Source organism: Amblyomma maculatum, chromosome 4 (genome assembly GCF_055883805.1).
Source record: "Amblyomma maculatum isolate TAMU_Amacu chromosome 4, ASM5588380v1, whole genome shotgun sequence".
Lineage (NCBI taxonomy): Eukaryota > Metazoa > Arthropoda > Arachnida > Ixodida > Ixodidae > Amblyomma > Amblyomma maculatum.
In genome coordinates, this window is record NC_139347.1 from 68,690,408 (window position 1) to 68,718,006 (window position 27,599).

Here is a 27,599-nt window from a genome sequence, read left to right on the forward strand (position 1 = left end):
TCTTCGAAATGGCTTCACGAGGAGTTGTCGATTACAAAACGGCTTGAGGCAGTCTTAGTTTAGCGGCGGCGAGGTCAAATAAAGGGTCTCTCACGTGCGTAAGTGACGTCCAGCCAAGGACGCTGTTTGGCAACGCGAGCACGCTCTCATCAATCAGGCGGCGGACTGACTTTGCTTTGGACGACACGCCGAGATGAATCAATATAGCTTTGGCATTCAGCTGCTGACTACATGGTCGTGTGATCGAATCCCTGCCGCAGGGGTCTCATTTCAACGGAGGCGGAAAGTATTAATTCCCGCCTGCTGTGCGATATTACTGCACCTTACGGAACGTACTCTACGAGTTCTAAATTAATCCGGAGCGCTTAGCTGATTCGTCCATCATAGCCTATAGATGTCAATTCTGGACGTCGCCCGGACGTCCATTCGCTTTTGCAAAGGTGGTTCTCTGCACGAAGGCAAACTACCACGACATACTTTCTTCGGGGGCATTCAGTTCCTTGTCTTGCGCAAAAGGGAAAACAACATTTCTTTTTTGTTTGTTTGTTTTCTTACTGTTTTCTCTAGAATAAACAAAAAAATTTACCTTACGAACGCCGTGGCCGCGCCGAATTTCAACCAAAGCGTGTACACGCACTTCCATTTCTCGCTAACCTAAGGAGCGGAAACGCTTTTTTTTTTTTTCGATCAAAGTCAAGGGCTTCTATATATGCAAATGCAGACTGCAGCGCAAGACATTCCGCCGACAAGGACAGGGCGTGCAGTGTTCCTCGTATTTCATAAATAGCGTTTGTTCCTAAGAAGGGAAGTTGGACGAACAAACAACCACTCGCCGACGTCCCCTTGGCGCCGTTTAGTATACGCTTCCTGTAAGAGTGAGGCGCCGCGTAGTCGGAGCAGGCGATCGATAAGCAACGATATGGTAGGTGTTAATCAAGTCTCGTTTGTAGCCGATCCTCGGGCGAAGGTCGAGTTAGGATTCTGAAAGAATCCATACGCACGCTTCCATCTTTTTAAATGCGCGTTTTCATTTTGCCCCGCTAGTTCACAGAAACATGTATGCCTTATTAATATCGCGAAGCGCACGGTTAGGTGTCGTGCAGGAAGAGCACAAAGTAACTTCAACTGCACTACTGCAAACGTAATTAGCGTGCGAAGGCTTCATCCCCGCATAGACGCAATCATCCACAGAAGTCGTTCGCAAGAAGCTTGCTTTCTTGTCACTGGCTATTTCCATCGTTCCCCTGGAACGAAGCCAAACAAGATGCTTTAACAGGAGCTGTTGGCGGGCTAGTTGGTGAATGTCTACTGTCTAGAGTTGGTAGTTTGCGCTCGTCCCGTGATACGTGTTCCTCTTACTTTTGTGTCGTGTTTGTTGCGCATTTCACCATGACGACCAAACAAGATGTTTTCGAATCGGCAGTTTTGTTCCTTAACGTCTAAGCGTAATAATGTACGACGTCGATTCAATGAAGACAACGTTCAATGACGCACTAATCTGTTCATTGTTTGCATACAAAACAGTGACGCAATTAACAGAAGAACGCGTCAGAAAAACAATACGGACAAGGTATATGCGGTTTCTTCCCGTCTTGCCTGAGCAGAACTCTTGTATTCAGTTAGTGAATGTCACTGTGGTTTTTGCTCAAACTATGCAAACATAATGCGGGCTATGGATGCTCTGACCACCTTTGGCAAGCTTTTTTGTTTTTTCAGGTGCATATACTACAAGGTGAGAGAGAGTAGGTGATTTTTATTGAACACGGGTGTCTATAGCCAGCGGCATGCGCTGTGCCGTATAGCTGTTGAGATCCGGAGACAACGGGACAGAAAACAAATATGCGAACAAAGCTTATTGCGATCCGTGAGCGTGGTATCATTGTACAGTCAAAGCTTATCACAGCCGTTCCTAATATGCGGCCAAAAATTAATACGAAGGTCCTCTTTTTCCGCGAGACTGAGAGCTTGCATAAATCAGCCCTTCCTCGTCTGTAGAGACGTGCATTGAAGGACCGGTCACTGGAGACGACTGTTGTCAATTTTTTTTTCTTCCCAGTGATAACCGATCCATGGCTCGTTCTGCGTGTATGTTTATGTTTATCCGGCTGCGTAAGACATGTACTCTTATTGGCGAAAAAAAAAATGCATTCAATTTTTTATCCGCGAATGTTAATGCAAACTTATGGCGTCCACACCGAAAAAGACCCCGTAATCTCAACTTTCAAACGGATGGTTGCAAGTAAACAGCTCCTACGGATCACACTTTAGTTACGAAATCGACGGGTGAAGGCGACACTTGCATTCCTGTATTTTGTTACTGTGCTTTTCTAGCTCGTAAAAGTTATAAAATGCTACATAAAGTACTATAAAGCTAGAAAATACAATATAACTCGGTGCTCTATCGATACAGGCAAACCTCAGTTTGTTCTCTGTCCCAGAGCCTCTTTAACGGCGAAGAGCCATGTGGCCGCCGTGTTCTTTTCTACGGGCAGAAAGGGGCGACAGCTGAGCATAAAATCTAAGTCAATAACGTCAACCGGTCTAGGTCGCCATGGTGGTCCCTATGTCGAGGACTCTCAAGACGCTCACGGCTACTGCTGTGGGCGTCCTCAGTATATTATAGTATACAACACCGGAGAGTGTACTGGTGTCGAATCGGGACTCCAGCACACCATGAATTTAGTTTTCGCTTTAACGGGTCTGCCTCGTTCGAGTAACGTGTCGCGAGAAGAGAGTCAACGAGCACTGAGTCAAGGCAGCCAGTGTGGCGCAAGCGAAACGTGTCGAGTGCGTCACGGTTCCTTCCTGCGGCCGGCAGTGGAGCGAGGTCCGTGCCAGGCCAAGAATCCGTTCGGCCGGGGCTTCCTGGACGGGACGTGCATGCCGCTGATCAAGTGCAAGCAGACGCTGCGAGGCATCATCCGGCTCAACTTCCCCGTGGTCTGCGGCGTCGAGCTGCTCTCGCCCATCGTGTGCTGCCCGCATATGGGACCTACCAGAGGAGGAGGAACACGAGGTGTACAAGGTGTACAAGGTGCCCGTGAGCGCGCGCGCGCGCTAAGTCATACAGTCTCTGGGGAGCTTTCACTGACGTCACTGTGTACCCCGGTGACGTAGTCGCGTATCTTAATGTCACCATGCCAGAACTGATTAAGCTTCACTTGGAGCCGCTCAGTGCCTAGAGGTCAAGCAAATGCGCCACCTTTATTTCGACGTATGCATTGGTGTTGAAGGGTAACTCCGGAGGTTTTTTGACATACGAATATTCTGGTAAATATTTTACTGTAGGTTCTCCTCTCCATCCTGGCACATTCTACAAAATTGGGGCGTCGTGCGATAATCCGTTCGCGCGCAACACGACTTTAAAATATGCAGTTCTCATGGTTTAAGTTGTGACTACTTCTGCGGACAACAGTGAGTTTCTGATGTCACAAACAGTATACAGGCGTTACTGTCCACTTCCCGCGTGATTATGAAATTGTGAGGCTTATACTGAACTACCTCATACATTTTATGCAGTACGTCATGATTTCCATACTTTATTTTCCCCATCCAACGCACGTACAGGTTTTTTTTTTTTTTTGATACTGTGTGTGACGTCACCATTTCGTCAACTGGGACATCGTTTCTGCCATGAAAGCAGTTTCAGTTTCAATTTGCTATTTTTCCTTCTTAATAATTTCGAAAAACGGTATTTTGTGGTGTAGTCAGGACATGCCGAGGAATGTAATTCAACCAAAAACACAAAATGATGAAAAAAACACCGAAATTGCCCTTTAAGGCTCGTACCGCTGTTGCTTGATCTCAAGAAACTGAGCGACTCAAAACAAGGCGCAAAAAAAAAAAAAAAAAAAAAAAAAAAGGTTCATTACGATGCAAGTGTCATCTTTCGAATCGTATATAAATGAAACAAGTTCAGGACATTATTACGATCTCCAGCTGGCCGCGGTGGAAGGCATCAAAGGCTGATAGCGTTATAAGCATATTACACGGGCAAATTAAGTAACATAAGGGACTATGCATAATGCACTGAAATTGTGTATGTTCATAAATTTCCGAAGTCGGCCGGTACCACACGTTCATGTTTCTCTCTATTAAAGGTCGCTGTGGTCTTACAGCGGATAAACACGTTTAAAAGCGTTATTTATACTTGGTAGGCATGAGGAATGTGCACCATTACTTGTGAAGACGAAGTCAACAAAGTATTAACAGGATTTTTGCGACGCTTGGTAGCACAGAACTACTGTCCTAGTTTTATAAAGCATTCTCTACTGTAAAGAGAAGGGTTGCTTATGTCTCGATAAATTCTTACCTCCAAAGTTATTTCGGCAACTTTGGAGTTCCAAGTATCTATAATACTTCCAAAGTCCCAAGTATCTATAATACTTGTTAATTATTACAAATCTAATATGGATTAAACGCGCCATCTGCACTCCGTGAGCGGGAAAGTGGAGGCGAATGTCATTGTGGATGATGTCATTAAATTTATAACTTTGGCACTGTTACTATTAAGTATGAAGGCATCAGATAATGTCATTATGCGCACCTATCTGGCACCGGTATTAAGTTGCGGTACATATCGGTAGGGCCAAGTGGTATGTGAAACAAATTCACTCACTGAAATTAGCATTCATTTTCGCTTTTTGATCTCGGGCTGTGGTTTGGGTTAAACATCTGCCAGGGTTGGTGTACTCCGGCAACAGTGGTAAGCGAATGTTACGCTTTAATAGCCCAGAATATGAACACGACTCCAAAGTGCCGGTTGAACAAAACGGCCAGAAGTTCGCTACATTTCGTTATATGGCCCTCATGATGTCAGTGCGAGCTCCCTGGAGACGGTTTTAGTTTAGTAAGAAAAAATAAGGACGCGCCAGGAGAGGAGAGCTACTGGACGGGCACCGAGTCGTGTCTTCTACTTTCACAAAAAGAACCTCAAAAAAGTCATACAGACAGCAGTGGGCACGTCCCAAAGTGGCAATGGATCGAAGGTGTGAAAACCTGGCACAAAAAATGCGGAGGAGCAAGGTACTCGTTACCTCCTCCTCCTTTTCACTGCTGCTCTGATGCATGCCCAATGTTGTAAATGTAGTAACATTTCTTCAAAAACAAATAGCCTTACCTTCGTTTGCTCTCCCATTGAATGAATTTTTTTTTTCTCGTGTGCGTGGGTACGAGCCGAAATTTTTTTAGCGTATCGCGCGTAACCTCAGTAAGCAGATTCCACTTTTAACGAAGATGCGGCTCGCATACAGCGCAATATGCCTATCAAAGTGAAGGCCTTGACGTACACGGAAAAACCGAACGTCATCTTAGTTATGCGAAACTTGACTCAGCCTCGCCACAGCGTTGCGCGAGTCAAAACGCGCGGCTACCTACTTGCCGTGTTAGGTTCGCGAGGCGTGTTCTTGCTTCCCACAGCACAGAGTTTGATGTTTTTTGTGCATACACTTTTCCCAGCAAAAGGTTGGCCATCTGTAAAAATGCTACTGGCACAAAAACTTAGCGCGCAAGTTGATTGCTCGCACTATATTGGCAGCGTGAGATTATTCACTTAACTTCGGCTAAGCGTATTTTAGAGGCGTCCCAAGCTCTAACGCGAAACAGCTTGTTAGTGCGAGCATGCCAACTAACAGCAGCGTTAAAGAGCCTTCCCCGCTTCTTACTGTGTGCAGTAGTGCAGTACAGCGTTGCTTTGCTGAAACACGATTGCTCTTAACAATCGGCCTCACGGAAGCGAAGCTTTTTTCACAGAGGCGCTGTAGCAAACTCCCCGAAACTTAGTCGGCAAATGTGGGTGTTTTTTCTTCTCCTGTTCCCTTTCATGCGGAATTTCCTACGCACTTTACACTGACGTAACATTCAAATACAGTACCGGTTCGTGAAATAAAATAAGAATAGATAATTTATATTCAAAACACTCATAAAGCGGTTAAGCGTCACCGTCAGTGGAACCCGAGATACGCGTAACTTCCCCAATTGAGCCATTGGCAAAGAGTCAGGAAAAATATGGGGAAATGTGGCGCATTCCTTTTTGCGGCATTTTCTTCTCACTTGCCTCAAACTAATCCCTTCCATCTTCTAGCTACCATGGCAACCGCAGAGCCTATATATGTATTCATTATCATATTCTCTAAAAATGTGGCGCAGAACTATGCGTCAGGAAGGGTTTTTTGGTTAAAGATGAACGCTGTTTCTGTCATAGGCAAAATATAAGATATTTGACCTCAACCAATCAGCTTTGCTACCTTTTCCTTTTGCACGCAGGGGATTTTATCAGTCCAGTGAACCCGCTTAACGTGTTAGATGACATCTTTAAAAACATCCCCGGTCTAGGATCAGAATTGGGAGGCCCACATTTCGGCACACGTAAGTCGTGTTCCCGCTTCGAAGACTTCGAGCACTTCCTTCGCATGCTGCATCCGAATCGGCCAATGCAGAGGCGTTGACTCATCCTGTGCTCGGCGGGGCAGCCTCTTTGCTTTCCTGTTTTGCTTCCTCGTTGCTTGCACCGCGCGTCACGTTGCTGCCTGTTTAACTATACCGCTTAGCTCCTTGCGTCGTGCCGTGCTTCTTGCTTCTAAGGAAATATGTGCACTTGAACTTAACACCATGTTTTCCTGTAAAGTGCTCAAGGTTTCTGTTTGTGAAACCATGCAGGGTTTCAGAACAGATTAAATAGTACGTTATTGCAAAAGCAAACAAGCCAAGAAAATGTGGGAATCGCAGTTACAACAGATACTGCTTGCGGTACACGTGTACACTTAACACCTTGACTTCTTAGTCATTCCTCCACTCTCACACGATGTGGCTACACTGTATATTCACGCTCTTGCGTATAGCTGAGCTTTTCTGCAAGTCGTGCTTATAACGCATGTTGCTGGGCAACTCGGTATGGGGCCGCCGCAGATACAGCAGCGCAACAGACGTGCACGAAACATATCATAAGAGAGATTTAGCTTACCGTGATCCGCGATCCGTCACCGTGACCCTCTACCGCGCGTGGGCGGGGCGTACAAGCTGATTGGTTCCGCCGTGGCAGGTCTATGTGCCAACATTAAGTATGTGGCGCCATCTATCGGCGTCAACGGGATCTGGGCATGCGCAGTGGAACGCGCGGTGGCGGATCATGGTAGCGGATCGCGGATCTCGGTAAGCCAAATCTCTCTATAGTCAGCGCAGCTTAATGTCTTCACTGCTTCGTCCACATGAGTAACAATATATGGTAACAAATATAGCCGAGGCTGAATGGTAGCATGGACGCAGACATTCAAAGTACCTTCTTTAACTGATTTCCCAAGCGTGCAATTGGTATATTCTGTACTGCGCGAGTCTCAAACAAAGCAGAGCTGCTTTCGCGGCATGCACTAACCTTAACGGTACATACCCTTGCCCATTGCTGTGACCCCGCCTGGACCTTCTCCTAGAAAGCAGCGTTTAATGATTGGTGATCGCATAATTTATAAGCTTCTAAAGTCAAACACCTGACTTTTAAGTGTGTTGTACTTTAGTGCAAACAGTTAACTGGCCGAGGCAGAATGGAAAGGAATGAGGATTGGCGGACTCATCTTTGTCCCTCCCATAGAACTGCGCTGCAACCAATGCACGGATTGTCCAGACTTCCACTCAGCTGACGTTGAACCCTGCTCGCTTCTAACGACGCTTGTATGAATGGCGCGCACGCATGATTCTGCTGTTTAAAAATTTCCTCGCCGCCTTGTCGACCCCGAGAACGACGAGTTCTCGACGACTGTCATGCTGTCAGCGGTGTGCCCCCCATGAACAAGTAAGAACGCGCATGGTTTTAGCAATGGAACGCGTTTTTACGCGAAGGATGGCGATGGTCAAATACTACGACAGTACCACAGAGCTCAACTTTAGACTATGTGTGATGTCTAATGCGGAGCAACCGAAAAATAAGAAAGGAAGAAGAATAGGGGGTGCACTCTGGCGCAGTAACCGTTGGTTGAGTGGAATAAAAGGAGTGGTTTTGCAGCTCCAGTATTCAGAATTGGCCAATGGAGAATTGGGGAGGTGGGGCGCAGGGTTCGAAAACAACCAGTCAGCGCCCGTTCTGTGACAGACCACGATCTAACGAACCTTGTGTCGTGTATATACCTCAGCTGGACCATTCGGCCCCTACGGAGTCAACATTCCGGGCGTCAGTTCTTTTGAGGACTATGTGCGCTTCCTCGGTCTTCCGCATCAAGGGCACGGCTTTGGAGTGATACCAGGTAAATGAGCGTTGAGTGCGATCGCATGGCCTCATCTGCATGGAGTGTCCCCGCCAGTAAAACAGCCTGTCGCTGAAAACTAAAGGATTTTACAAATATTAGAAAAGTGATATACAAGTGGCCACCTGCAGTCTCTCTAGAGAAATTGCTTAGGATTAATTAGAAAGAGGCAAAGGGGAAAGCGGCTACCTCGATCCGTGAGCGCGAGCTTCATTAAAAAAAAAAAATGCGCTGTTTTGAGCACCTAGCTGCCATCACTGAAAATTCCCTGTAACTATACTCCTGTGTTGCCAGGTGTTTTTCCCCATCACTCAATAACTTTGCCACTGAAACACTGAAAGAACGACTTGAGGAAACACTGAGAGTCCGTGCTGGCTTAACAGCTTATGTAAAGCTCCCGTGCCACACTGAAAACAGAGGAAAAACCACGAACAGAATGCTCTCAAACCACTTCGCATTCCGCATCATGAAACAAGCAGCTGACAAGGCCAATACTTTTATTCCACTTGACCAATACACTGCCTGAACACGAAAGCCACAGAAACCATGCGAAATGCCCCAAGCTGTATAAAGAGTGTGCGCTATAAGTCAGATGCAATCCTGAAAACGCGCTTGGACACGGCTCAGTGTATCGAATAAAGGCAAAATAGTGTGTACAGCCTCGTCCATTTCTAGCTACAACACGGTCACTGCTTTCAAAGCGCCATTACGTCCGAACTGTCCGCACAGTAAAGCTAACTGGCAGCTCATGTGAAGCGGCACTTCCGGGTCCCTCTGTGACATATAATATCGAAAATTGAGAGCAACGTATCGCATCTCGTGGCTCTTAGATACGACATCTTACTTCAATATGGCATCTCTAAGTCAGAGAAATTCTGACGCAAAGTTATGAACACTAAGTTGCTCTGTAACAGCAAAAAAATAATTATTAAGGCGGCTCGCTATACATAATCTATGGTTATATGTACCACCTTAATCAAAAATATGGCAGACGAAGGACGATAACCAACATTAATATCATTGATTCAGCGAGTCATTACGCTTGCTACCACCCTTCTGGCTAAGGATATGCAGTAGGAAGCATGTGAAGCGCGGTCACAAATGCAAAACTTTACTTATTAAACAAATTTTCGGACGACCGATAAGCTGAACCGTGTTCAGGTACGTTCTCTGACTGCCGTGGCCACACCTGAGGATAAATGACCTTGCGCTAGTGAGGGGTAATAAAGAGTGCCGTGAGGGTTATCAGACACCCACAGTATCTACATTTAATCTTCTTTTCATTTGTATGCCTCATAGCTTTCTTCCATTCCGTCGACAGTAGCACTTAGCTTCTATTGATAAAAGCAGTCCACAGCATGCCCTACGCGTTGTGTGTTCGTCCAGTGACTCTCTGCCTGGTTACGTCACAGGGCCTTACGTTCCAACGATACCACATCTGCCACAAGGTGGCAGCTTTGGAATGCCAATCAATCCCCAAGGCAATCTGCCAGGTATTACATGCATGTGTTGGGTCATCCCTCGATACAACCGAGGAAGACCGTCGACAGCATTCTGTGCGTTGTTAACGAGCACGGTCATTCACAATCGCCGCAGGCCCATCGCACCCAGCCCCTGCTCCGCAGCCCTACCCGCCCCTTAATGGTGGTTCTGGAGTTCCCGTGAAGCCGGAATACCCACCAGGTAATTGTCTATGTTGCCCTTTTTTTTTCTTTGTTTACTCAAGTGTGAAGGCGGTTAAATATCCCCACTCTAAAAAAAAAAGAAAGTTGCCTCGCTAATATCTACAGCCGCAGCCGCAACTCATAAATCACGCCGGGAAGGATGTCCACGATGTGCGTGTGCGTGTGCTAAAGAAAAGTCATCCAAGAAAGCGAGGTTTTTTTTTTATTTATTTATTTCTTGCACGCGCGCGTGACATGTCATTAGGCTAACGTGGCAAGAATAGAACAAACTGTATCGTCGGCGAATACTGGTAGGAACTCGATCGTCTCTCTGACTAATTACACCAAACACACGTGTACGCTACACGCCGCATCAACAGCGAATATACAACGCAAAACAGCGTCTTGTAAATCTGCGGGCACGCCATAAAGAAAAATCTCGTGCCCACGCAGTGACGCCGAGGTACGATGCAAGGTGTTCTACGCTTATAAGCTAGGGACCTTTCTCCTCTTTTATCTCGCCAGCGGAAGCGCAAACAGCTAGGAAAAACGAAAAGTTCTACGGGGCAATAACCTCACACAATCTCATCAAATCACATAGAGTCTCATACGGGGCACATAATTATCATAAAATATATTCCATAATTTATGTTCATGTACAAGAAACTATGACACCTTACGCAATTTTATATGCGACTTGTATGTGATTTCTTACGTGAATTGAGTGAGACTGTGTGAGAAAATGTGAGGATTGCCTCGTACAATTTTTTCAGTAGGGGTACGCGTTATGCATCCGCGCTGAAAGAACGGGACACACAGTACATGCACTGCGATAACAAGGCTCCTTATACGCCTTGTTTGATGCGCGATCGCCTTCGGTTTTAAAAGTACATCCGATGGTCAAACGAAACCATATTCAAAACACAATCAAAACGGAACTTTTCCGCTGCTGGACAGAAAAAAAAAAAAAAAGTAATCTTAATACACGCGCCTGTCGTTTTGCTGCGCGGCTTATTCTCTTCCGCTCACCTAATTTTTGTGAGCCGTTCTTTTATTGCAGCCGTGAACCCTCGACCACCGAGCGGGAACTCCCCCGGAACCGGACCAGTCCCGCCGCAACCGGGAAACGGAGGCAGCGGAGGTGAGTGTGGGGCACACACAACACAGGACGCCGCACCCTCGTCCCAGTGCAGCCACGCGGCGTGGAAACTGAAGCATATGTTGCGAGCCGACGGCCGCGCGGCGAAGGCAGCGTATAGAACGTCAAGGACGCATGTTCAATCGAGGCCGCGAACGTTGCTGTCCGATGGATGCGAAAAGCAAGGCGCCCGTGCACTGTGCTATATCCGCGCACGATACAAGGAACACGTGGAGTCCTCCACTACGGCGTCTCTTCATAGCCTGAGTCGCTTTGGGACGTTAAACCCTATAAACCAAACAAGCATGTGGACTACCGCCTTGTGTCTCGGTTTCAGAAGGAAGGTAAAGGCAATTTTACGCGTTTTCGGAAACCGTATACCCAGTTCGGAAACAGACTTAGTCATATGGCCTAGTGTTAAAGCAACACCTGGATCATGACAACTGCGCCTAATTTTTATTGTTAGCGAAAGTCGATTCTGTACCTCTTGTATTGGCGTCTGCTCAACACAGAAAAAGGTACATTCGAAGAAATTGAATTTATACAGATTGAAAATTGTTTTCCCGCAACTTGATTCGAACCCATGACGTCAATCCCAGTCAGGGATCAGTAATCACTGTCTGGAAGTGAAGGCAGACTTAGCTAGGACCCGATGATTTGCGTGCTAAATGCCTTCTTGACACTACCGCACCTCGTTCCCGCGAACAGCTGCCTCCTCTGAAGTGAGGGGAAATCTTCTTCTTCTTCTTCTTCTTCTTCTTCTTCTTCTTCTTCTTCTTCTTCTTCTTCTTCTTCTTCTTCTTCTTCTTCTTCTTCTTCTTCCTCTTCTTCTTCTTCTTCTTCTTCTTCTTCTTCTTCTTCTTCTTCTTCCTTGATATTTGGCACATACCACGAAGGGGGATTGGCCAGGGTTCAGTGTGGTTCACTAATTCAGTCTTACAGAAACTGAATTAGTGTATTAAAGTAATTGACAACTCGTCTTCTTTCTTCTTTTCCTCCAGGCAACCATTATTCTTCTTCTTCCCGTAATTTATCATCCTTTTATAGTCTCTTAATTTTTCATTCCTCATCAGTATTCCTTTACAATTCGACGTTATTTTATTTATTACCCTCGCGTCGCGGAGCAGAGGACTTTCTCCAATACGCAGTTCTCTCTCTATCCAGCGGGATCACCAGCAATGCACCACTGCCGCCTAATGAAGTGCCTCCTTCAACATCATTTTTTTTTTCTTTTTTTCAAAGCATCCAGTCGTTAGCCAAGACAGATATAGCAGGAGCGAGAAAGCGCATGTGCCGTCATTATTTTTATCCGCGACACCGGAAACACGATATGTCAATGCGCGTAATGGCATCGGCCTCAGAAGGCGTTGCGTTAAACGGACTTCCCCTCCTACAAATGCATAGAAACGGCAGTGCATCCGCGTGTTAGTACATGTCACCCAGCCTCTTTCTAATGCGCTGCAGCCCGCGTTGCTTGTCAGCTTACACGTCCGCTACACGGCGCAACGATTGCCCAGCGCGGAAGTAATTACGGGGAACTTCCCCTGGTCTCGATGGGGGCCGGGGCCCTTCCAGTTATTTCTTCTTTTCACCCCCTGCGGCGAGAAAGAGTTGCGGCGAAGGCGTTTTGAAGGTCACGTACGCCAAAGGCCGTTCGCTGCCTGCCGCCAAGTGTACAGTCATGCGCGGCAGTCGTCGTCACCGCAGAAGGTCGGCCTTCGAGGGAAAAGCGAAAGCTCGCGACTGCGTGCTGCCCTACATCGACAGCTCCGCGGGATTCCCCAGTGAAAGCTCGCAGCGAGCACTCGCAAGAGACGAACGCGGTCGCGCACTTCGTCAAGGTGGTGTGGGAATTTTTAAAATACGCCGCGCGATGGGTCACGGCGATGCCGAGATAGCAACGCACGCTTTTTGGGCCAGAATGGAAAACCGTTATGTACTTCGTCGACTGAAGAGGACGTGCGAGCATGTTGTTGTTGTTGTAGGAAGAAAGAAAAGAAAATGCACAGGCCTGCTACTGGCTCTGTAGCTGAGCCACATCCGCTGCCTCGTGCGGACAGAAGAGAAAATAGGCAAGAAAGAAAAAAGAGGAGGGAGAGAAAGAGGCGCGCCGCAACAACAGCCGTCGTCCACCACCACTGAAGCGGTGGCGGGTGCAATGACGGCCTACAACAGATAAAAATTCGGTGGCAGGCTAGCCCCCGCCGCAAGCGGCGGTGACCCACCTGTACCAGCCTCATCAGGGGAGAGCGACGTGCGAGCAACAACCACAACGCATAATGTCGTTGTCGGCCGACGGCTGGCAAGCACATGTGTCCACATGGCAAAGTAGCAGCTATCATCTCTAATCAGAGGTTTTCTAGCGCATATCGCAGCTATACGCGCGATCACCGTTCAATCGTGCTGGAGACTTTTGTCACCGATATTGCGCAAGTTTATAAATGTGGCGGCGTATATGACGCAGCCAGCGAATGGATGTGCTCTCTTTCATTAAAACTCGCTTCGGTCGAGGTTCCCGTTCAGATTTTTTCTTCTTTCTGAAGTATAACTTTTTTATTTGAAGTTTAGCTTCCCGATGGTGGATGCCGTAGTGGAGGGCGCCGGACAACTTCAGAGGTTTTTTAACGTGCACTGACATCGCACAGCACACGGGCGCCTCGTGTTTCGCCTGAATCGAAACACGACCTGCACGGCCAAGTTTGAGCCCGGTTCCCGCAGCTCGATAGTCGAGCGCCTTAACCACGGAGCCACAGCGGCGAAGTGAAGTTCCGGCTCATTCGAAACGAATGTGAACATCGAATACATTCAAGCCCCCATCTAAATCGAACTTAGCACAATTCAACCAAATTTTATGCCCTCATCGAGTTTGAACTATACTTTAAGTCGACATGATAAATTTATAGTTCATTTTATAACATTCTTTTTCTATGTTACCTCATCCATATTTTGTTCGTTCCGCTCAGTATCAAATGAGTACTATATATGTTATGAGTGGGTGATTAAGTTGCAGAGCAATCGTAGTGAGCAAGTTCAATTTAAAGAAATAGAAAAAAAAAAGAGCTTCTATATCAGTCGCGAAGCTCAGCAATGCCCCGGTGTTGCGTATTGCCTATTTTAGCAGGAGAATAAAGGGTGGTGCTGCGCATGTCTTTTTCGTTGGGTAATGCGCATGCCTAAAGATGATGACAGAAGGCAGCCAGATTTTGAAATATAATCCCACGGGTGGAATTATCTTATAATTATTTTATAATTACATTACTGCGTTTGAGGTGCGCAAGGCCAACTTCTCACTAATTATAGGCATAGAGAAATTTCCGAAAAACCATACCAATGTTTCAGAGCTTGACTCAACTGTACAAAATCGGTGTTCACCAAGTGGCCGTGGTTTTACAGAAAAGTAAGACAGTGTATTGACGTCAAAGGTAGAGCACATGCAGTTGAACTGGTTATATACACGCCCTGGTTCCGTGTGTATAAAGCGAATGGTGCTTTTAACTCTGTCCGCCACAAATCTATGCTTTAGAGGTGAAACCTTCCCGTTTCGCAGTTTATTACGCTCGGTCGCCGTAGGCACTGCAATGTCAGCTACTGGTCGTCACGTGCGTTACATGGCAAGAGCCATACCGCTCGAAGTGTTCGGTTACTAATGCCAGACACGTGCGTAGTATCAGGCGCGTCACGCCATGTGCAATTTTCTAAAAACTCGTGTTTCACTTCTTCACAGGACCAGCGATTCCACCAATTCCGGACAGCAAGCCAGGCAAACAGCCGATACCAGGAGGTGGAGGCGGAGGCAGCAATCGTCCAGGTGAGGAGTGGCCTCACCGAGTTTCATTATGGTGAAAGATAAGCGGCGGATACGCGAGCAGAATGCATGCATGCAAATTTGCAGTCGCAAGCCAACGGTGGAAGCATCCGCTCCCCGGCCGATTTCTTGAGTCATGCGAGTTCTATCACAGAATTTTAACGAGATTGTTCTCCTTTACACTTGAATGACACATATTGCGCTGGGATAGCAATTCGTGACAAGAAAAATGAAGCCTGGACAATGAACATAAAGCGCTGGTGCTACCGGCTAACTTAGACTATAGAGCTGCAAGCCAATGCATGTAGAGGTGTATGTAATCACTAACCATGACATGCTTAGAACAACGTATTTCACATAATCACTCACAGCTATACGATTGTACTCTGCAGCTTCAGCGCACAAGTGGGTCACGACCTCTGATTCATTATAATTACATCGTCGCGATATCAGTTGTCAACCTTGTGTAAGTACAGTTGAGCATTTGAAAAAGTATTTTCCCGACGCCTCTCCATCATTTGGCTCCAGAAATACACAAATGCACTCCTCTCCACAGCATTAGACAGATGGATTTATTGAAAAGAAAGGCAGAGAGGTTGGTCGGAATGATTAAAATCTGGCCTGCTACTCTGCACTGTGGGAGGGGAAAAGAAAGAAGATCATGATGGGTGACGATGTGGGAGAAGGCATATGAAAATATATACAGGCACGGCAGCTTACTTTACAAGCGCGAATAAAGTCTGGTGGTGCACAAAAAAAAAATGGCATAGAGCCCGCACTGCCTGGACATCCTTCTCCTCCATAGCATTCCACTGCACTACACTGCAGGTGCTCTTGAAGTCGACTCACCTGTGCGAACCTGAAACATGGGTTGGCATGCTTGTTGCGTCAATCGGAACATTTGAGCTTTTCGCGCAACTTTAAGCTATGAGAGGATGCAACTGTACACTACACTACGCCATATTGCACTGCACTACACTACATTGCACTACCACTACACTACACTGCACTACACTGCACTACATCAACAAAATTATCTGCGGCAGTCAGCACAACCTGCATGTTCGCCCCCTGCAAACCAATAGCTAAGTTAGGCTAAGTAGACTGCCTAAAACAGATGCCCGTGAAGTTGTCCCAGCTGCGCGAATCTGCCACAGAGTATGTTGATGCGTGTGCCTACCTGAGTGCTCTATAGCAATAAAACAATGTTTATAAGTCAGCTTCTCCTGCGCGCTTGCCAGAACCATTATCACCACAAACGCTTAACAAATTAACCTACATCTCCAGACTAAATTTCCGTACGGCATTCAGCCATAAGAGGGTGCACTGTACACTACACTACAGATGGACTTAAAATACCCCCCCCCCCCCCCCCCCCACACACACACACATACACACGCGCGCAAATCTGCCACAGGGACCACACTCTTGTTTCATATACTTGTCGGATGACTTCTGTAGCAGTAAAACGACGCGGCAGTCACCACCTTCTGCATGCTTGCTGTCTTGTAAACGCGTAACAAACCAGCATAAATAGTTACCTGACTAACTATCCATGCGGTTCTAAGCTATGAGAGTATGCAGCACGCTCTAGTCCTTTTGTACGCTTTTCGATGTATATTGCCGTTTAACTCACGGCAAACGTCACGAGCAAAAAATAACAACAGGGTGCTTTCACTAACAATCTAACAATCTGCTCGATGGGATCGCTCTTAAATTTGACTATCGCGAAGATTAAGGCGCCGCCGTGGTGGCGCAGTGGTTAAGATGCCCGACCACTGTGTCGGAATTCCCGGGTTCGAACCCGACCGCCGACGGCTGCGTTTCAATGGAGGCGAAACGAAGAGGCGTCCGTGTGCTGTGCGATGTCAGTGCAAGTAAGAGTCCAAGATGTTCGAAATCCCTCCGTAGCCCTCCACTACGGCATCTTTCTCTCTATCCGCTTTCACTGCTCCTCCCTTCCGTTACAGCGTGGCCCACAGAAGCAAGTGCGAGTGATACTGAGCCTTTCCCTTCCGGTGAACCAATTATTATTGGTTTGGTTTGATTTTTAGGGTTTAACGCCCCAAAGCGACTCAGGCTTTGAGAGACGTCGTAGTGAAGGACTCCGGAATTTTCATTCACCATGGGTTTTTTAACGTGCACTGATATCGCACAGCACGCGGACTCCATTCTATTTCTCCTGCACAGAAAAGCAGCCGCCGGCGGTCGGGATCGAACCCGGGAACTCCGGCACAGTAGTCGGGCACCACCGCGGCGGGGTAACCAATTATTAAGATTAACATGTAGTTACCATCAAGCCCTTGTCTTTATTTAGGCACGTCGCTTTATTGGCAAGGAAAAACACTTACTAGAGGTTTTGCCGCACAAAAATTTTTTTTTCCTGCATTTCTATCTTGTGCGTAACAGAGGAAGGCGGTCCCGGTGCGCCGTGCGACAAGCCCGAATGTGAACCCGAAGAGAACGACTCCTACATCCACTTAATCGACCCGAGGAGAGGAAGGAACTGAGCGCGAGTGGACAAGATTTGGGGCCGCGACGGACGCCAGGCCCAGCGGCAGCGTCGGACGCGCCTCTCGATTGTTTCCTGGGAAAAAGTACCCGCCTGCACACTGCTCTCAAGACACGCATGGTCGTGGCTTATGGGGGAGAGCACAAACTACGGGCAGCCTTACACTTCGCGGCCTGGAACAGTCTTGGGTTGAAGAATGAGGGCGTTATTACGACGGCGTCCATGAAAAACAAACCTTGGCCGGGAAATTCATTAGTGTCACCTTTCGCCCAGGTGAAAGGCATTTGACGACATCACTGTACGCTCTAATAACCGAAAAACTTTCAGCATGATGAAGGCATGTCATTCGATTTCCTTGAGCTCAGTGCTATGACCAAAGTGCACGCATGTAGCGTCCAATAACAGTGCAGTACTCGGGTCTTGTGGGGCATTACTTGTACGCAACTTTATCTCCAGCCGTTATTAAAAGATGTGATAGCATTTCTTTTTTCGGGTGTCTTTTATAAAAAAATAATGCCCAATCTTCCTTATTTATTTCCTTGCACACTACATCGGCAGTAGGCTAAGAAAACGTTTGGGCAGATCGATTAAAGAAGACGCTTACGATTCGAACACTTCGCACTCCGAAAGCACCCTGTTGTTACCGTTGTTGGTTGTTGTCAAGAAAATAAACATGCTCACAAACAAAGCGTGCTGTGTTCTTCTGTGTAGAAAAGCTCATGCGTGCAAGACGTCGAGTTCCCTTCGTTGTTCAGGGAGCCAGTTTACGCAAAACTTTGAAACTAGAAACAAAGAATATTAGTCGAGATAGACTTGCCGACTTGAGGCATGCACCAACGATAGCAGTTATAGCTTTGTTTCACCCACGTAGTTCTGCAGTTTGCAGCGCAACTACCCGTGGCCTGTCCATTCATCTGCCCTTGCCATAACACCCTCTTTCTGCAGTACAGCCATCCTCCAGGTTCTTAGCGTAGAAGCCATCTTCCCGCTGCGATTTCCTCCCCTCTCTTGCCATAATCTCCCAAGCCACTATATAGACCGCCCATCGCCCCCAACCCTCTCTTTCTTCGCTCTTGCAGCACTTTCCGCTAACTCCTCTGCGTTAAACATTGGCACGAGGACGACACTCCTTCTCTCCAAATTTCCACCTAGCACAGTTGGAAGGTGCCACCTTTAAGGCACAGTGTTGGCAGCCAGCTATGGCGTTAAATAATTAAATTAAATTGCAACCTGTCGTTGCAACAGGCGTCTGTACAAATAATTCCATTGAAGCGTTTCACAGTGGCAGCTTGGTGTAATTAAAATAAAAAGCATATAAATAATATATATACCGCGCACCTGCTCACAGTGACAGGCGATAATTAAATGAATTCTTTATGTAGTTAAGGTCTTAAACTGACGCTGCAGATTCCACGAAATAATGCCGGCTAATAGGACTAAACCAATCCTGCAGCAGCTTCAGATGTGAAAGAAACTTGCCTCAGTCACACACCCTTTACTGACATCATGTACGGAGTATACGGACGCAAACGGCTATCAACTGTTCTTGCGCATCCTCACGAAGGCGTTTGTGATATGTGCTTGAGCAGGCGTGAATAACGTGAACGGACACTGTTAGCGAAAACAAACACAAATACGCAGTGCAACTCTGAAAGCAAGTATCTGTCCTCTGTATACTTACCTTGCACAGGAAGGGAAAACAAACGCTAACCACAGCTTCGATGCAAAAAGTACCCTGTCGGCGCGGCTCGCATGTTTCAGCAAGTGCCCCATCATGCTAAATAATTCCACTTTACACGGAATCTCTCTACGCGAAATACTTCTCGACCAGCGGTAAGTATGCACGAAAGTTAGGATCCAGACATCATGAAGTATCTTTTAAACATTTACCTTTAGCGATATTCGTTGTACAGAGTAGGCACGAACAGCGCCTTCTCAAAGGCGACCCTGCGGTCCTTCAACTCTTCCCTGCTATAAAAAACGGCCTTAAAGAAAAGCAGAAATTCAAAAATAGCCTCAAGAAGACATACACGTCAATTTCTCATCTCCCAAGAATTTGAAAAAAAAAAAAATCATTTCGGATGATGTGTTTGATGTAGAAGAGAATGCGTTTTATGCGATTTCATGAGTGATTCGTGCTGACGAACTGAATTTATTCGCACCAACGACAGTTTGAGTATCGCTTCGACAAATTGTTTCTTGGCGCGTTTACAAAGCTTTGACTCTTATGCTAACTCTTCTCTAACTCCGTTTCGTCTTATTCTGTATTGTAAATTGTATTGTAATTTTAATTCCAATTCTAATTCTATTTCCAATTCTTCAATCGATGCGGAACGAAATGCATCGCTGTGCGCTTCTACCAATCCTCCTCTCTTCACAACTGCTAGTTTCCCTCAGTGCATGTAGCTACACAATCACCTCCTCTCATCACCCTCTTCATGCTCTGTGCGACAAACTTCGGACGCCGCTGGGCTTTCGCTCACATAACCAATCTCCTTAATAACAGGAGGAAATCGAGTAAGAAAGGGGGGATGTGTGTGTGTGTGTGTGTGTGTGGGGGGGGGGGGGGGGGGTTAAGAGAAGAGACACCTGCAACAGTCATCAGACACGGACTCAGTCGATTGAAATGAAGAAGTAGCGATGCAAGTATGTAATGGTTGCTAGAAAGAGGGCAACTGGAATGAAACGCACAAGGTAAGTTCTGCATTGCATCGGCGTGTTATAGCGGTACGATTATGCGAAGGAACTACAACAGGTAGCTAGCAAGCTTTAGCGAAATTATGAGCATATAACAATACAATCAACGGATTACAATTACCAAGCAGTATTTTCATGTATTTTGGATATTAAGACGCAGCAACGTCAGCGAATGCCTCCCACGTTTACTGAACAGATACTTAGAGAGGAAAATGCACGACTTAAAGCATAGCTAACGGAATGCACACAACATCCCGCTAGGTTGCATGCTAAGATACCGATAATAGACCCACCTATATAGCACCACCACTGCCATAGTATCGAACCTCACGGCGGAGTCTCGCCGACCCGCGGATGCTTTACCCCCATGCAAGATCAAAAACAGGATTCCACATCCAATACACCACCCCCAAACAATGTCCAGCATGCTGCTATTTCAGGCATTATAGAAACAACAACAACCCTACCGCCAACCCCGCCAGCGGGGCGCAGAGTACGCTACAGGCCTCCCCAGTTCAATACAAAACCTCTCAAATCAGAACATTCAAAAGCGAGTAGAAGCGATCGTTAACGAAACCCTAAACAACTGTCTCGGTTCTCTCGTGGAGCGCAACTTCCAACTCGAAATTATAGCCCTTCAGGACGTTAACTCCGAGGCAAAACTCACTTCCTATACAGTACACATCAAACTAACCCTCCTACATGTATTTTGGTTCACAAGGGCTGCACAAAACGAAATAGATATAGAACCCACAACTGAGATAAATTATACCTTTATTCAACTATTACCAAGTACGCGCAATATCTAAGTCGACCGCAGCACCGAATGGCGACCTTTGACGAGATCTTTCAAAAGGCCGCAAAGATGGCGAAAACAGATCCTCTCGTTGTAGTCGAGGATTTCAACGCACATCACTGCATGCGGGGCAGCAGTAAAGAAACAGTGAAAAGTCGTAAATTGGCAACGACGATATCTGACGTCGCCCTGACGTTACTCACGGACCAGCAACACCTCACGCGAATCGGAAACAGTACCTCCAGAGATACCTGCCCTGACCTTTCGTTAGTCAGGAATGCCAAACGCTACGAATGGCACAATACGCAGGAAACTCTGGGTAGAGATCACTGCCTACTCCGCATTAATTCTGCATCTGACAAACAACGCACACGCCGGGAACAAGCTCACATCACGGACTGGATGCGGTTCTGTGCCGCGCACACCCATACCCTCAACACAAAAATTGAAAACTACAAAACATGAGCCCAAACTCATCAACACCAAGGAAAAATTCGCACGTATACAGTGAAAACCTCGAAAGACATCCCTGATATTAATAATCACTTCTTCAGTATCTGGGAAGCCAAGAGAAGTCTCACACGGCGGTGAAAAAAGCAAAGCCACAACCACAAGCTTAAACTAAAAATAGCATGGATCACGCAGCAAGCACAATACTATGCTTGGACGCTAGCTAAAAGCAACTGACTCACCTAATACGACTCGCTTAATGGAGCCTCGGCACTAAATCAACCTAGAAGCTCCTCAAATGTCTGACAGGTACTCCTAAATCTCAAAGAGAACAGCAGCATATCCTCAGAAATGCGCTCACGAATCCAGAGGAACAGACGAGCAGTTAATTGACACCCTTGTCGATACCTATTTCTGTACCACCCAAGACTCTGACCCCCCGACAGAATACGGAGGCAACGACAATCCAGATCCCGGCCGTCACTTCGACGCCGACGAAATACAAGTCGCACTCATAACAATGCGCCGTGGCACTTCCCCAAGCCACGACATGATCACAGTAGGCCTTCTTGCTAACATCAACAGCGAAGCACTAGAGAACCTCGCGCATTATATCAACGAGTGCTGGTGCTCCGGAACGCTACTACAAGAATGGAAGACTGCAGGCGTGAACTTCATTTCCAAGCCTGGGAATACAATCAGCATCACTTATCTCCGCCCGATATCCCTCGCATCCTGCGCGGGCAAGCTCATGGAGAAATTAGTACAACTCCGTCTCTCTCGCTACCTTGTAAACAACAACCTGCAGTATGTTTGGCTACCGAAACCACCTATCAATCCAAGATGTCCTCCTGCAACTCAAATATGACGTCATCGATTCAACTCGTCAAAGAGGCTTACGCGCCATACTGGCACTATACTTAAAGGGAGCATTCGATGATGTTACGCACTCCGAAATGTTGCACAACCTTCAAAGCACATAATTACGTCAAGGAATTCCGGCAGAATCGTCAAGTCCACATCAGAGTGGGCAATACGAGATCTAACCCCATCCACGAGGGGCACGCCACAAGAAGCTGTACTCTCCCGCTTCTTTTTAACCTGGCCTTTTTGCACCTGCCAAATCAATGCTATAGAATGCGTACGCCATGCCCTGTATGCAGATGACGTCATCATTTGAACATCAAGAGGTAACGCAGGACAGATAGAGGATGCTATGCAGGAAGCTGCCAGCACTGTGCAGAACTACGTCACCGACTGCGGACTTACCTGTTCTTCTACCAAGTCAGGACTTCTAGTCATGCGCCCCTGTGGCAGCAACGAACAGATCCAAATTAAAATCCACGATACACCTATCCCCGAAGCAGACACCATTCGCATCCTAGGCCTGCGCATTAGCAATAAAGGGGTCAACGGGACAGCTATTGCTGAGCTCCGGACGACGTGTGAACACGATCAATAAGAATGGTATGAGAGAGAACGACACGTTACGACTAATTCGGGCCTTTATCGTCAGCCGCATAACCTACGTAACCTCGTACCTCAAGCTACGAAATAAAGACCTCAAGCAACTCGGCCCCATACTTCGCATGCCATACAAGCGGGCGCTAGGGCTACTCCTCAACGCGTCTACAAAACCGGCTTCTTAAACTCAGCGTCCGCAACGCCATCGACGAACACAAGAGGCTCACCTTCTAATGCAAACTACCCGCCTCTCGCCACCAGACGGGAAGTACTTGAACATCTTGGCCTTCCCAGCCTTCCCAGCACCATGCAGCATAGACAGGGAATACCACATGAATGGAAGGGCAAACTCCACACCATGCCCTCCCATGCAATGTGCATCCCGAATATGATGAGGCACGACGCAAAGTACGAGCCAGGACGATTGATGAGGACTACTCCAAGGACAAAGGAGCCTTCTTTGTGGATGCTCCGGGTCCCTGCGAAGGCATCAGAACAGTAGCCGTCACTTGTCTAGGATATAAGTACCACGGCTGATGGCTAGAAATTCAGACGTCGCACAACTGAAAAAGGCAGCGATCGCATTAGCCGCAAGACACACCGATTTCATATACATATACATTTCATATATACAGTTTACTTGCAACTCACGCTGCAGAAAATAAGAACACATAACATTAAATAGTAACGCGAAGCAAGCATCTGTAATGTAGTCGCGTGAAGTGTGAGACCGCGAGAACGTTGCTTGGTGCCAGACACAGAAAACGTACGTGAACGCGATCTGTGATCCGCTACCCAGCTGCTTGCTCCTTTCGATCCTGCTCCGTTTCGACATGCTGCTTTCCGTCAGGGAGCGCGACAAGCCCGTGCATTTTGACCTTTGACAATGCGTTTCCTTATTTCCCCTCTTGCCGGTAGCGGTTTCATGGAGGCACGTGAGTAATTGCCATAAATCAGTCGGCCAACAAAAATCCACAAATATCCCTGGCCCACGCAGACATGTGCATTGGGCTTGGGTTAACCGGGGCTTGATAACCGTGTCGGGCGACCTTCCACATAATGTGGTAGCTTACGACTGTATTCGAATGAGTGTATCTGAGACAACAGAGGCACGAAATAAGGGATTAGTGACTAAGCGAGTTTCGAGGACGACGAGTCGCAGGACGAGACAGGAGCCATTACCGCTGTTGCGTCATACTCTTAAAGGCGGAGCTTAGTTAGGGCCCGTATTACGAGTTTGCGTCATTATCAAAGTGTCACTATCTCACGTGACCTCGAGTCATTTGAGTGGTTGAAACGCCGGGACCGGTGTTGCCACCACAGAACCGGAAGAGGTGGCAATCATGTTCCGGTGTTTCCGCCAATCAGATGACTTGAGGTCACGTGAGATAGCGACACTTTCGATAACGACTCGAACTCGGAATACGGGCCTAGGTGTCCCAAAGTGGAATTAAGAGACCTGTTGCTCTTTAATATCGTGACGGTTTCTCTTCGCTTCACCCGCTCCTTCCCAGTCGTCTATTCGGCAGCAGCTTCTCTGTCGGCAGACTGCGAGACAGCGTCATCGCACCAGCCTGGACGGTGCGTATCCGAGGTGTCTTGCCCGCAGGAGCGACGTGAGCGTTCTAGTTCGTGCACGGGCGTGGGTCACGTGTGCTGCCGTCGGGAGTCCCGGCCGCAGCGCTCGGCCGCTGACAAGGACCGCATGCTGGCCGTGCTCCAGGAGAATAGGCATCGTACGAGCACCCTTCCTTTCTCTCTTCTAAATGCGCACAGTGACACTTTCCTGCGTAAAAACGCTACATTTCATTCATAGCTGCGTTGATGCAGTTGCATTATTTCAGTGAGTACGCTGTGTTCAGTGACGTCGCGTTTCAAGAGTATGCTGTCCACAAAACAGATAAATTGACCACGCAAAATATTTTACGCGCTCATTTTAGCACAAGTCACCACTGCTGTCAGAAAATAACAAGCACGATGCCTCATGCTAACCATCTGCCGACACAGAGAACATATGCTTAGGCGCCATATTTCCAGAAATTAAATAATAAATCTGCTTCCGCGGTCTATTTCCATTTTTCTATCGACTGTATAAGCAAATAAAACCGGTTTATTATGCGCCACAAAACTTTCATTTTACAAATGCCATGGAACGGGTACTTCGCGTGATTAAACTAGCCGTATAAACACTGCACCGCGGCATCATAGATTGGTTTAGGTTTTTGTTAGCTGTGCATTTCTACTCACTGGTGTATTGTTCGGCCACACCATCAATTAAGCGTAAACTATGTGGATAGGCCTCTTTCAAGACGACGTGCTTTGTCTTACATGAGCTGTAAGTTAACATTGTCGCAATGCAAAGGTGCCTTTTTATTTACTGCTGTTCAGAATCAGAGTGTGGTTTCCGGAGAGCAAAGTTCTCTCGTGTTCAGATTGACATAGTTTACCTAATTCGTATATCCCCATCTTTCAAACAGGAACACAAGGGTTATCTTGTTACTTTTTTGAGCGTGGGTTACAGGCACAGCTTGACAGTATGGCTCGTTAACTGCACGCGCTGCCCAGTGTGCGGCAGGAACCCTCCCAGCAAGGACGGCAGTGGCAAGCAACGCTTTCCGGTGCACTATGTTCTTGGAGGCAGGAGCGTCCGTAAGCATGGAGACTACCCGTTCGTCGTGAGTTCTGAGAACGCGCGCACAACATTTTCCTTGTGCAGTTTCTTGACCAATCCTATGTGCAAGCTGTGTCGTGACCGCTAATAACTGTAGTGCAAGCACAGAGATAAGAACAAATTATTGAGGCACTTAATACCCCTTAAAAACGATAAGGCGAAAGGTTTTGGGGCTGATTCTACTGTACTGTTTATTTGTCAGAACCCCGCCAATCACACATTGCTTCTTCCGTGCCGGATTAGAGGTGAGCAGCCCCACTCGGCAGCGATGGCTCGCGCTTGTTGCGAAGCTTGGTCTTCATAGCTGGCGACAGATGACGTGCGCCACGCGCCCTCTTGAAGACCGGGTTGAAGGCTTCGTCGTTGTGCCCCTGCGTTACCATGGTGCCGGCAGTAAAGCTAGACAAGGAGAACTAAGACATGTTTCTCGCGTGTCCGAAGTGGCTTAGTCGGTTAACGCGCTCGGCTAGTGATCGGAGGGATGGGAATCCAATTACTGGTAGAAGATTTTTTTTTTAATTAAACAGAACCCCATCGATAACCCGCGGACACAGCTCGCGAACGCACAGATCCTGATACCGCTGATGAGCCTATGAAAGTTTTCGCCTTAAAAATAACTGCTCGTATCCGCACAGAAGATGCAGAATTTTAAAACACAGTCACACCCGCTTCACTGCACGAACTGGGAATATACTAGACATACCATTATACCGCCTAGTAATAGCTAATTAAGGAGACTTGTCAGTAAATTATAGGGGTTGACTAATTATCTGCAGAATTGCGGGTGTTTATAAAGTGGATCGATTCAATGGCAAAGAGCACGAAATGTGAAGATCGCAGCTTCTACCATACCATTAGTTTTCTGCCTTCACAGAGAGTGTTTAGGTTGCCTCCCACTAACATCAATCCGTTACCACCAACCAGGTGGCGATATTCCGCGACAAGATCAAGGTGGACAACTTCTGGTGCGGCGGGGCAATGATCACAAAGAAGGTGGTTCTGTCGGCAGCACACTGCTTCTACAAAGCGTGAGTATAGCGCATCTGGTGTCTGGCCCTCGAGACGAGACAAATCAGGGCTGCGATTTGTTTCAAGGGCAGAATAGTGGACATCTCTTCAATGGAAGACACTATGGGCGCCCCCACAAGCACAATGCATTCCTTGAATTTAAAGCATTGAATTTTTTTCCAGGACGAAAATCGGCAATGTGATTGTCCACACTTGTGCATTCCCTGATCTTTATTCGCAGATAGTAGAACGAGAAAACTATGTTTTATGCCATACAAAACTTCTTGCTCAGTGGGAGAGGATGGTGTGTGTGTGTGTGGGGAGGTGGGGGGGGGGGGGGGCAACTACTCTCGGATCCATTATGCGCTCTTAGCGTCCAATTGCAAACTGTTGTCTTGATACAACGGCACAGAGACATCGTGCGTAGATTTCTTTGGGATTGTCCTTGGTTTTGAAGAAAACAAAACTCGAAGGTTTCTTCTACCCACCCAACTAGACAACTAGTCAACTAGTCAACTCGCTCGCGGCGCAGAAACGACACGGAGTTCTTCGTGCGTATGGGCAGCCTGGAAATATCAAAAAGCCGAGTGCGCGGCGCTATGTCCAACACGGTGGAGCGCAAGGTCAGCATGGTGCACCTGCACCCGGCCTACAACGGCAAGCAGCAAAACGCCGACCTGGCACTGGTGCTGCTGCACAAGGACGCAGGAATCGGCGATGGACAGATGCCGGCAGCCTGCCTGCCGGACGAAGAGGCCACGCTGGACGCCCACACGGGCGTCATTCTCGGCTGGGGACACAACGGGTTCGGTACGTTGTTTGCTCCCGATATTGCCGACGTGCTCTACAGCGATAATTTTAGTCTATTAACGAAAATTCCAACTCTCCATGTACGATGACCTCGCATGGCTGGACTGAAGGCGGCCGGCGAGCGAGAGTGTCGCTACCTTACAGCTAAAGCACGGATGCACTTTGGTGGTTATTCAGATGCTGCGACGTGTGTCGTCATCGAATATTAAAGCGACAGGGTTAAAGGCCCTCTTCTCCAGAAAGTCCGACATCGGCGTTGTCGGCATGCAAGCATGTGTCTATTGCCAGGTGACATGGCCGGGCATTACGTCACGGCTGTGTGACGTTACGGGACCAAATGACATGGCCGAGTT

The 27,599-nt window shown here is 47.4% G+C and overlaps 1 protein-coding gene across 17 annotated transcripts in view; it reads left to right on the plus strand.

Annotated features, from left to right (window-relative positions):
* The window catches only part of LOC146191316 (uncharacterized), a 42,189-nt gene that overhangs the window by 1,886 nt on the left and 12,704 nt on the right, over positions 1–27,599 (plus strand). Inside the window, exons 2-12 of one of the 17 annotated variants that reach the window (XM_084601814.1) lie at positions 2,819–3,034; positions 6,265–6,366; positions 8,121–8,231; positions 9,644–9,724; positions 9,828–9,914; positions 10,956–11,036; positions 14,758–14,841; positions 24,272–24,493; positions 25,323–25,432; positions 26,353–26,456; positions 26,969–27,246. In XM_084601814.1, coding sequence (XP_084457940.1) covers positions 2,819–3,034; positions 6,265–6,366; positions 8,121–8,231; positions 9,644–9,724; positions 9,828–9,914; positions 10,956–11,036; positions 14,758–14,841; positions 24,272–24,493; positions 25,323–25,432; positions 26,353–26,456; positions 26,969–27,246 — 1,476 coding nt within the window. The remainder of the gene's footprint in view (positions 1–2,818; positions 3,035–6,264; positions 6,367–8,120; positions 8,232–9,643; positions 9,725–9,827; positions 9,915–10,955; positions 11,037–14,757; positions 14,842–24,271; positions 24,494–25,322; positions 25,433–26,352; positions 26,457–26,968; positions 27,247–27,599) is intronic. The other 16 variants (XM_084601815.1, XM_084601823.1, XM_084601816.1 and 13 more) reach the window with 16 other exon arrangements.